Raw genomic sequence first — 12132 nt, 5'->3', positions numbered from 1 at the left:
GAAATTAGCCAATGAAGGTCTCTCTAGTACAAACGGTAGTTCTCACCCTGCCCTGATGTGGGCTGGCACACTCAGCTGAAGGACCAGGGATACTATTTCCTTCCATTTGAAGAACTATATGGAATTTATGAGTCAATCTTTAAGAACAGTTGATAGCCCACTTACATGGGAGACTCAAGCAGATTGATGTAACTTTGTAATTAAAAGGCAGTAAAAGCATGTGTGTCATTTCAGTATAATTCCTCAGAAATTCAGTAGCGATTTTTTTTTTAATGAGATTCAAGAGAATGCATTCATCTGATTAGCCTTCACATTCTTTCCTCCTCTTTTAGTGTAAGCCAATCTCCTTACATGGATTACTAGGCCTATTTAATTTCTTTACCCTAAAAAGAGGAACATCATTTTTCACTGCAATCGTAATAGGAATTTGACCAATACAAATATGCTGCATTATTGCAATCTGCTACTCACCAATTTCCTTCAAAAAGAGTGAATTCCAAAGCTATGAGCTGTAATCCTAGAGGCAGCCTCACTGTTCTCCATTGCTTTTAAAATTCCTTCTTTATGACACTCTATCATCGATTTTCTGACTTGAAGATGACAAATCTGGGAAGAGCTAATCAGCAACAGAATTAGTTTACAATGGTGCTTGTTTTGCCTTCTCTCAGAGGGGTTTATTTTGATCTTCACTTTCTAACCAACAGGTTTATGTGATTTTTTCCCCCCAAGCACATATTCAGATGATTTTTCTTCCATTTTTTTTAAATTAACATTAGCAGAATAAACATGCTGTCCTTCCTGCATTTCGTCTGTCATAGAAGATGCATTGATTCATAGATGAATTACTTTGTGGAAATGCATTTCCTTTCACACACGAAGAGTTTTCACTTATCTCTTGTGCAGAACCGACTGCCACATGCCAACCCAGCCATCCAAGTCTGTCCCGTGTTACACGGCACAAACGGCCCAAGCCAGCATCACATCCAAACCATTCAAAGCAACAAAACCACCCCAGCCGATGCGCACACTGCAGCAACTACAGACTCAGTCTAAGCACTGCTAAATCCTGCATCAAAAGTTATTTAGCTCACTGCAAAAATACACCCTGAAGTATTTTTCTATGCCTGTTTAGTGGATGATTTGCACGTGCCAAGGTGTCACCATCCTACCAATGTCACTTCCAGGCACTACAGCGGGCGGGGGGGGGGGGGGTGGGAAAGTCATTTCATCATGCTGGTCACTAATTTCTATTTTGTAGCAGTTTTTAACTAATCTGCCATGCAAAGCAGAGCTGAAAACATTCTTGGGCATGCTGCAACCAGCTCCTCAATTCATCGTGGGCCGACAGGAACTGATTTTGACTCGAGCCCTCCACCCATGCACCCGCAGCACACAGGCTGCACAGAAGCAGCAGCTACAGTGCCACTGAGACTTTTGGATCAACGCTACAAGAAAAACATATTTTCCCTTTGTGAGAGGAAAAACACCTTAGGCCTACCCTTATCAGAAAGCCAGAAGGGTTTAATCTTCTTACTGGCTTTAAAAAAAAAACACCACAGAGAACGCAACAGAACCAGACAGTAACTACTGCACTGCTATTTTCAGCTGGGGAGAGTACTGCCAGCCCTGGGCACTAGTCAGACAAATGCTGTCCCTTCCCCAACTTTAATAAAAGTTTGGGCTCTTTCCAATTGCCCGGCGGGATCTGTCTCTGAGATGCACTTGGGTCACATTCCCCTGCAGCCGAAGCACAAGAGCTTTAATTTCAAAAGTTAAGCTTCTCATAGACCCACGTGTCTTCCATGCCTAAGACCTAAAGGCCCATACTGGTGTTTCATCCCAAAAAATGCTCCAGTCAGCAGTACTGCAGAGGGACACATGGAGGGTATAGCCAAGGTCTCACATTATTTTAGCCAAGCCTGCCACATGGTAAATCAAAGAATCACAGAATGGTTTTGGTTGCCCTACCTGGGCAGCCCATTCCAATGTCTGACAGCCCTTTCCGTGAAGGCATTTTTCTTAATATCCAGTCCAAACCTCCCCTGGCACAACTTGAGGCCATTTCCTCTTGTCCTGTCGCTTGTCACCTGGGAGAAGAGACCAACCCCTACCTCTCTGCACCCTCCTTTGAGGTAGTTGTAGAGACCAACTTTTCCATTAGGCAAATCTTCTCTCGCACACACATGCCCTCAGGTCAGAGCTTCTCCAGCGCTGTTGGTGTCCAGCAAATTACCTGTTGATCCAAGGCAGCTTCCTTCACCCCTCAGGTCACAACTGACTTGGGTTGACACACTGCATCATGGGCTCATCAAACCAGCTACATTGTGAAAACAGGTCTGGAGAGTCTTCCAGCAACTCCAAAACTCAGCACATTTGCAGAGGGAGACATGACACAGGCTCTCTCCTGCTGTGCCAAGAAATGTCCACCATGCGACAACCCATCCATCCTCCAACACCCACAGAGCTCCTGAAAATGAGATTTAGCTTTAAGAGGAAGATGAGATGCTTTAAACACAGCTCAGTTTGCTGTGTTTGTAAAGAAACACTATGTAGGCACCCACCCTTGCTGTCTGAGCCCACAAAGCTACCAAAGCCCTTCAGGGAAAAGCAAACTTCTTGGCACATGCTGCTCAGTAGAACACAGAGAGGACCACCACAGGAACACCACCTCTCTGGGGTGCACTAAGTGTCCACCACCAACCCATAAGGCTACAGAAAATCCAAGAAGCTGCCAAACCAAAATCTACCTCAGAGGAACAACGTCCATGCAGCAAGCAATGAGGTAACTCAGAGCAACATCCTCCTATGATTTGAGAACATTTTAAAGACAAAGCCCAAATCTTGAGAACTGGATTATTGGTGCTCCCAGTGTGTCCAAAAATTACCCAGGCTTCCACGTACCAGATAATCCAAGGGGCACTGCCAGCTGTACACACTCCTGTAGAAATATCTCATCTGCCGTCGTTATTCAAGTGATGTTTTTCACAGATTAATATACTTTCACAGTAAAATGAAAGATTATATATTGCTAAAATTGATTTCACATCAGCGGTGAAGTCAGAGTGAGTAACACACCTGAAGCAACCTGTCTGCTCGAGGGAACATGAAACCACAGCGTATTGACAGTTTAATTGGCCCAGCAAGAGTTCATTTCCCTCAGATGAAATGCACCATTGGCCATTTTATCGCTCTATCTTATTGCTGCTTTAAAAGTAAAGTAGATGACAATCTAGCAAAACGTTTTCTTTACAGAGACAGTCCCTGCCTTTATTGCTGGGTGCTGGCTTCTTTCCCCCTTTCCTCCCCAGCAAATACAAACCAACTCATGTTTGCATTTTAAACACTTTGCACAACGAAAATGCCTCCATTTACACTTTCAGGGCCAGAGATGGAAACCCACCATGCCCATTCCTGTACTGGAATTATAAAGAAAAAAAACCCCAAAAACATATACAACAGCACCAAGTACTTCTATAAATACCACGTTCAAGGGTAACGTGACATTTATATCATCCTACTGCAAGCTAAAGAGATGTAATTTGACTGCTTTATAGCATTAGGAGGCATTTTAAGAATGTTAGTACTTGAACTATCAAAGGATGATAACTTGCAGCTCAAAAGGTAATTACAGAAAACGGCCCACTTGTAGAAGCAGAAGACTCGAAGCAACACAGGAGCCCTCGGCTCCCTGGCCATCTCATGATTCTCGCTCCGACGGGGAACACATGCAGAGCATGGCATTTCGCCAGCATAGGTTCCGAGCGGAGGGGCAGCAGCACCATGCTGCACAGCACAGGGACGTGGACGTAGAGCAGCTGCAGGAGACACTGTGGGCATCTCAGCAAGAGAGACCCAGCCCAGGCCCTTCCCCATCCAGAAGCTCCACACCTCCCACAGCGGCAGAGCACCATGGACACAAGAGGCCGTGGGTGCAGCATCTGCCCAGGGAGCAGACCCGGGGTGCCTGTGGGTAATGCCTCCCTACACCCCTCAGAAGGAGGGGAGCACTATCCCCTTCCACAGCAGAAAACGAGTGGCAGCGCTGGCAAGGGACAATACCCTGGCAGCCAAAAAGAGGCACGTGGGCATGCAGGAATTCTTTCACACAATCTGAATTAGGGACCATTAAGCCCAGGCACCAAGCGCAATGTTTAAAAACTGCTGAAGCAGCATGTAGGCAGTTACAAAAAGCCCCTTATTAACCTCCAAGCCTCATTTCACTGATGAGGGGATGGGCGTCAGCAATATTTAATTGCAAGGAAAAAACAAAGAGAGGCAAGACACAGGGAAGGGATCTCAACCCCACGCAATTCCCCACAGCTGCACCCTTCAAGCCACGAAGATCCCAAAAGCACGGACCATGGAGCTGAGGACATCTCCCACCACACATACTTCATGGATGCGCCAGGGAGTCGCTACTAGCTCCCAGACCTCTGCAAAGGGCATGATGCAACCTCTTCCTGTGGCAGTCAGTCTATGGACACCCAACATGGGGACCCCAGAGAGGTTCTCCCCATGTGGACTCACAAGAGGCCACCAGTGCAGGTGTACATTGCAGAGCTCAAATGGGGATGCAGGGAAACAACAGCAAAGGCCAACAAACTCCCTCCTGCAAGGAGGGATGCCAAACTCTCCATCAGCTACAAGCAAGGGCTGTGCAAGCTCTCTGAGACGCACTGGAATTTTGGAACGTCATGGGAAATGTCATGGGAAACCCCAGCACTTTGATGTAGACTGAAGCAGAGAAGAAGGAGTTGTTCCCAGGCAAGAGGAGAGCCTCACGTCCCAGGGTCTGCACCGAAAGGCTCCTCCTGGGAGCAGTCCCATCCAGCACATCCAGAGAATGGGGAGCTACATGCCAAGACCGTGCTGGCACTGAAAATCCAGGCAGCGAGAGGAAGAAACAATAGCAAAACCAAACATGTTTCAAAATGTCCCTTCCTGGTAGTGTGCACTGTCATGCAATGCTTCCAAACTCACGGTTTATGCAGCTCAGGAGGGCAGTTTTACGCCCTAACTCCTGCATGATGGATTTTACAATTTGTTAAAGAAACTCATCAATCCTCAGCAGTCATTTTTAATGCCCAGAGCCTCCACAAACTCCTGCATTTTGCTGATCTCCCAATTTCAAATCATTTGAAACTGCTGCTACTATTACAGCTCTGCTTCTAAAGCTAAGCATTATAGCACACTCCAGACTTCCAGCTTCGTATGCTAGTGTAATAAACAGATTAACTGTGATTTATGAACAATAAGTTCTGGTTATTTGAAAGGAAACATTACCTCCCTAGACCAATTCTGACAACCAGAGATCTCTCATTATGCAGACAGCCCTTTCCACCTACCTATAATCATTGGTTTAGAACATCGTTATCAACCTGGGAAGCATATCGTCGTGGTTTTCCACTATAAACTTTGTGCATCCAAAGCATCTGGCAGGAGCCACTGCCAAAGGCAGATTATTGGCCTGAATTGACCCAGCGAGACAATTCCTATTTTAAATACACATTAATTAAAAAAAAAAAATCAACAAAACAAAAAGCTGTCAGAGGGGAGAGCTGCCACTGTGGAGATAGGTACATCAGAGAAGGGTGCAGCAAGACTTTGGTTAGCAAAGGACTAATTAGGCACAGGAATTATAAGATGAGACAGATTATTTGAGGTGCTTATTTACTCACAAAGTCTAATTAGAGTTTTAATATTCTCTTAAAAAAAAAAAAGAATCCATTCTTGGAGTCCACTCTTAAATGTCAGCTTAGTATTTTACAGGCCCACAAGCAGGAGTTCACATTTTCAGATGCACTTTTCACAACATACCTGCAGCTATTAAGCTCCCCACCCTGCTCACATCACACTGGACTACTGCTAAGCAACTTCGTTGGTTTTTTTTAAAACACACCCCAACATTTATTCAGTTAGCTATAATCAGTTTTCTCCTGCACAGAAAAGCTGTGCAGGCAGCCTGGCCAACGGTGCTGGTAGACACCCAAGCACATGCGTGTGCAGCGACCGTGGCCCCGATGGTCAGCAGGGCGCAGGGACATTCAACTCCAAGACCTCCCAACTCTCAGCAACTCATCTCCCCTGCTTTATATATCAAGAAATAATTATTAACTTCCCAAGCTAGACACTTCTCCCACTTGCTCCGTTTCGCTTCCTCCTTCCCCATAAGCAGCACTGGCCTGCAGCACAGCCAAAGCCCCCCAGGAAGCACGGTACTAAAGCCTCTCCACCAAGGCTCTTAGCACTGCCGACACCCCACAGACCCTCCTGCACTGTCAGACTTAATTGGCTGAGCGAGGCTGGAGTATTAGGCTATTCCAAACAATAAGACACTATCTCTGCTGGGCAGCACCAGTGTCAGTGGACCCTTCTCAGCGATTAACGTGCAACAGCTCCCAGCATGCAGCCTATCTCTTCCCACCTAATTGATGCCGCATGCATCTTGGGTTTAGCCGTGCAAGGCATAATTAGTAAAGATAAAAGTTTTTATATACTTAAACCTCTTTAATAGAATAAAAGAAATCTCAGCTCCCTTACCTTGACTCTAAAGTAGTAGCAGCAGCTCGTGAAAAATGAAAAGCCTTGAAGGATTCGGAATAAGAAACTTGGAGAGACAATCGCTGATCTTTTATCTTCCAGACTTCAAGCAGAATCAAGTTCTTCAAAGAAAACCCAATAAAGCCCAGACATTTTCATCATAACAAAATAAATAATTCAGTCATACTTTAGAGGACTCTGACATTAGGATCGGCTATTTGATATATTTGTGGCTTAGGTGCCTCTAAACTGATTAAAGATAACCTGATAGAAGCTTGCAATGTCAAAACTAGCTTCATTCCTGACAGATATGAATGGATAGTGTAAATAACTATAAATAACCAAAATGGCTGCATATATGCCTAATGGAGAATTTACAACCTTCAGAGCCTCATGGTAGAACTCAGAGTTACAGCTCTGCCTTTATCCTACCCCAGCATTCAAGGGGAGGTGAATCGACATCCTCCCCACGGCACCTGCTCGGCCAGAACCACCAAGGGCTCAGCTCCAGAGGGAAGCAAAACAGGATTCTCCCAGAAATACAAGAATACCATATACGTACAGGCAAGTTTATCCATATTGATTTATCACAGTCTTCCTAGAAGCTACTCTGAAACACGCATGCCAAAGGTGCCTCAAATCCCCGTAGTCCCTGCAAGCTCCCTTTGCTACCAACAGCTTCTTTTGTCTTCCAGCTGCTATCTACAGAAGGTTAAGTGCCACTGCCTTTGAGAGGGCAGACCAGGTCTTAGTTTAAGTCTACAGGCTTTCACAAGGGGGAATCAACCACAGCATCCCAGCCAATTTTCTGGTTTGGGAAATCACATTCCTGCCTCTCACTGTTCCTCATACTCCCAACAAAGTCCCAGCAGCTCTGCAGCCCACAGGAGCAAATGGAAGCAAGCCCTGTGCCCATGCAAGCAGCAGGGCAGCTAGATTCAGGGTCAGAAAGCAGCAAATGGTGTATCTTGAGATCAACACTGCTGGCTCCAGCGGCCTCACCATCACTGCAGGGAGATCGCAGAGCGGCCAACGTGCTCCGACAGCCTGGCGCTTGCACCATGCGGGGATGCCGCGCCAGGATTTGGCTAGCATCAGTAGCAAAGGCTGCAGAAGGGCAGCGTGAGATCCTATTTAAGCAGCCACTTAATGAAAGCAACTTTCTCCACAAGCAGACTGCATTACTCCTGCAGAAACAGCACGGAATAGCCAGCTCTCCCATTCCTGTGCTCCACCCTTGCTGGAGAGGGAAGATGACCAGCAAGTCCTACACAAAGCAATGGTTGCAGATGCTGCTCTTTTCCCTTGGAGAGTCCTTCTGTGCCTTAGAGGTGCAGGCTTTCCCCTTTTTAGAAAGTACCTTTTCCCTTGGACAAAGAACTAGGAGGAACGTACCACCATCGCTGCATCTGCTGTAGCTTTAACTGTCTGCTATCCACAGTGCAACACTGCCAAAACGCAGGACAAGTAATTAAGTGATCACTCAAAAGAAAATTACCAAACCCAGGAAGCAGGAGGCAGCAGACATGATGAACACACACACAACCCAAGCCCAGGGAACACAGCTCTTCAGTGGGGGAAGGAGGAACCACTCACCTGAAACCCCCCACCAAAAAGCCAAGACTTTTGGCCATGAGCTAGAGAGGGGAGAAAGCAAACTGCAGGCAGGTCTCTTGCCATTCGCCACAGCAGGTGAGCTGCACGAACCCACTAGTTAGTTTGGATGAGAACCCCAGAGCAATACTCAACACCATTTGCAAAAAGACATCACAGCAACCTTTGCAGCAACGTGGTTCAGCATGGTATGCAACGGAGCTGCCTTCAGCTGAGAACCTGCCCTGGGGGGTGAACACACAGGCAGATACTAGCACGGTTACACCACACAAAAGTAAAACCACCCACCCCAAAGAAATCCTAGAGTAAGATTTAACTGCACTCAAGGCAGCTACAATCCATTTTAACACTGTCAAATGCAGCAAGTTTCCAAAGTATTGAATCACTACTTAAATCATCTTCATAATCTTAAAAAAGCCTGCAAGATAAGACCAGGAGCTAATTGTACCATTTAAATTTAGTGAAGGGAGGATTTTTGGTTGGGATTTTTCCTTCTTAACTGCAATAAAGAAGAAAGCCCAAGGGTCTAAAACTAATAATCTAATAAACTTTGCTAAGTGAACATTGTAACAGATAGGCCTGGATGAGATTTTCTGTAAATGCCAGACAATTTCCCTTGATCTTTATCAGCAGAGATGCTGCTGTAGCTTCAGCGGGAAGAAATTAAATTTGGTGCAAAATAATAACATCTGGGTGAGATTTTGTTTGTCAGACTAGCAGTCCCTTTAGATGCCAGGGTAGAAACATTAAAATTAACTCTGAAGGGTTTCACATTTGTGTTTTTAATATGAGCGGGTTGGATATGTTTCCATACCAACACATTACCTGGCTCAAGAGAGGGGTGCAATTACCCATCCTCGGTGCAGGATCCCCAGCAGATGCTGGGGTCCAACCCAACACAAGGCACACACGGAGAGCTTTCTTCCCGTGCCAGAGCACTCCTGTGAGAGCTGGCATTGCTTTGAGCCATCCCACTCCTGCAGTCCCAGTTCCTGAAGCCACAGGGCATCTCTCCCCAGCTTCAGAGCCATCACGCGGGAGCCGAACCTGCAGGAGGTGCTCAGAGACCAGAGGGACGATAACGATAGTCATGTATGCCTCTTCCCCGGCCCCTCCAGCATCCCCCCATAGCTGAACATAGCCTGCACAGCCCTAGCACAGCCCTAGAACAGGCATCTTACACTCCCCAAGTCTTGGGCAACCAGCTGTCATAGCACATACCTCAGTAACGCAGGAGGAAGCAAACAGCACAGCACACGGGGGGTTTGCTTTGAGACACCACACCCCAGCGCCAGCTCCCCTAGTGATGTCCTGAGACAGAAGCCTGTCCCCTGCCATGAGCAGTGCCAAGGTACAAGAAATCAGACTATCCTATGTTGGGTTCAAGCACAATTTCTATAGCTGGAACAGCCTCTGGCACTGCAGCCATCAAAAAAACTCTTAGGCAGCAATAAGATCTGCCTACTGAAAGAAAAACTCTTCTTCTACAGGCTTTGAGACTAAATTAAAAAAAACAGTACACAAATTTCAAAGTCTAATGAAGTGCCCTTCCAAGTTCAAAACACTTCATATGAGATAATTAAAGTGAGCTCCTCAGTGGTTCCAGTCAGGAATTCCTCTTCTGCAATGGGATTGCAAAAGATCTTTAAAATTAGTCACGATCTTTTTTATAAGCGGAAGTGGTCAGGAATTCTGCAATTAAATGTTTTTCTTCCCCAATACCAAGAGTGGCAATTCAGCATACCAAGGCTTTTCAGAGTAACATGAGCTCCAAAACCCCTGCACAGGGAAAGGCCAGGATGGAAATCACAGATAAAGGAGAAAAGAAAGACAATTAAAAAATAAATCAGAGCAAGGAATTCAGCTCTGTGTGGAAGAGGCAGAAAGTTCCGAGCTAGACCACCTGACTTCGCTATGCTATGCACAACCTGTAGTAACACAGAGTGCCATTCCTACACACAATAAAACCCTAATCTTAGTGGTTTTGTCAAATGGTATGGCAGGAGATTGACACTTTGTATTCCCGCCAGGTTATTCGCCATTTCTGAAGCTAGTCCACATTGCCAATGCCTCCGAAACCAATGTCTCATTAGTTTTAACCCATTCTGTTGGGCAGAATTGGAACTTAATGGTCACTGCATTAAGCAGTATTGGGGAAAAAAAAATACACAATTACCTCCTTATCAATTTATTTGATCTTACTTTGGGAAAAACAATACAGTAGACTTTATGGGCCAGTTGTGAACCAGAACAGAGCTCTGCCATGATCTCGTAGGCTTTGGCAGGCTTTGGGTCTTGCTCTTAGCGAGGCATGAACAAAAATTAATCAATTAATCTGCAAAAATATCAGCGTGAAGGAGAACAACCACTTGATTGCTCATGCCTTCTTTTTTAAATATAGACAAAAAATGCCATTAATACAGAACGATGGCACCTCAAAAGGAGGGCACTCAACAAACAATCATTTCACTGCACATCAACCATGGATGGAGTAAGATCTGCATGTGTAAAGGCCCTAAAAAAATCATTGCAGATTTAAGTGACACAAACTGGTGTGTATCCACAGTAGAAAATATTTGTCAAAGGCCAGTTTTGCTAAAAAGACAATACATCGCATTAACATTACAAAAAGAGAGCTGCCACCATATAGTGTGGCACCAGGTCGCCAAGCACTCAAGTACCCCACAACAGCAGGAGGGGCCACACCTGTGGACAAAACAGCCTCAACCCACCTTCACATGGAACAACCAACTTTGTTCTGCAGTGGATAAGAATAACCGATACCCACATTTTACTCAGACACTTTCCAAGCATTACACTGGGTTTGCAGGCACATCACACTGCTGCAACATGGTCTTTGGGACTGGCAGACAAGACAGTACTCGCACAGATAGTTTAATTCCTGGAGAAGTGGGTTTTCATTTATTTTTAAAAACCAAAAAGCATTCTGTGATTCTACGAAATTTGCACTTGAAGAGGTTTAGTCTTTAAATTTACATTTGTTGTTTCAGCTACAGGAATATTTAGGGCAAGCCCTGAAAAGCAGCCATATATCAAACCAGATGTATTATTACCATAAATAAGCATAAATAATATATACAAGCATATGAAGAAACTGAATGGAGGCTTCCAGCCACCTGCACTTCTGACTGCCAGGTGCTGAGGAAGAGGAGCAGAAGAGCCTCCTCCTCCTCCCACCACATGCCTGGACCACCCCCGGCACTCACCCTGGAAGACGGCAGCATTCTGGATGACGAGGAACTTCAGCTCCATGCTGGCAGACTGCAGGAGCTGCTCCATGTTCAGGCGGGCTGTTGCCTGGTACTTCTCCTCCATCTTCCTCGAGCAGCACGTGGAGCCCTTTGGGATACATACTTGTAGATCCGACCCTGGAGAGAGAGACAAGGGTGGCAGAAGCATCGCATTAGGAGATGGAATTGCTGGGAGTGGAGAAGCAGCCAACTCCATACGCTGGTATCACTGCAATTACTGTTTGGGCAAGTTGATGACGTTTCTGGAATTTGTCCTGAGCAAGCAGCTCAGCTGAATAAGACCGATCGGCAGAGCCAGGAGTGCTGAGCCATAGTCCCCGAGAGCTTGCTGCGTGCCTGCCAGCACGCTGTTGGCTTGAGCTCCCACACACTCCATCCACTGACGGGCTGATGCCGAGCGGAGCGATACAGAGCATCGTCCTGCTGTCTCCTGCATGCTACCAGTGTGTCGGTAAGGAGCTGCAGACAACCAGGAGAGGTGGAGCAGGAGATGGAAAAAGGAGCCAGGATTTCAAGCTGTGAATTTACAGCAAATAGAGCAACACACTCAGCTCAGCACACGGGATATGTTTGTAACTCACATAAAGACTTAAAACAAGTAATAGTTTGATCTGCTCCAGCCCTTTCATGAACGGCAGTGACAGTAACAACAGGAGGGCACAACAACGATTATTTACCACTGGGTTTGGGTTTTTAGTGCAGCATT

The 12132-nt window shown here is 45.9% G+C and overlaps 1 protein-coding gene across 1 annotated transcript in view; it reads right to left on the bottom strand.

Moving 5' to 3' along the window:
- The window catches only part of GPC3 (glypican 3), a gene marked incomplete at its 3' end in the record, with an annotated part of 60722 nt that extends 49148 nt beyond the window's left edge, over positions 1-11574 (bottom strand). The window contains exon 1 of the mRNA XM_010148067.1: positions 11382-11574. Coding sequence (XP_010146369.1) covers positions 11382-11574 — 193 coding nt within the window. The remainder of the gene's footprint in view (positions 1-11381) is intronic.
- Positions 11575-12132: the final 558 nt, after the last annotated feature.

Source organism: Eurypyga helias, unplaced genomic scaffold, assembly GCF_000690775.1.
Source record: "Eurypyga helias isolate BGI_N326 unplaced genomic scaffold, ASM69077v1 scaffold9583, whole genome shotgun sequence".
In the NCBI taxonomy this organism is placed as follows: Eukaryota; Metazoa; Chordata; class Aves; order Eurypygiformes; family Eurypygidae; genus Eurypyga; species Eurypyga helias.
This window is presented reverse-complemented; position numbering and strand designations above follow the sequence as displayed.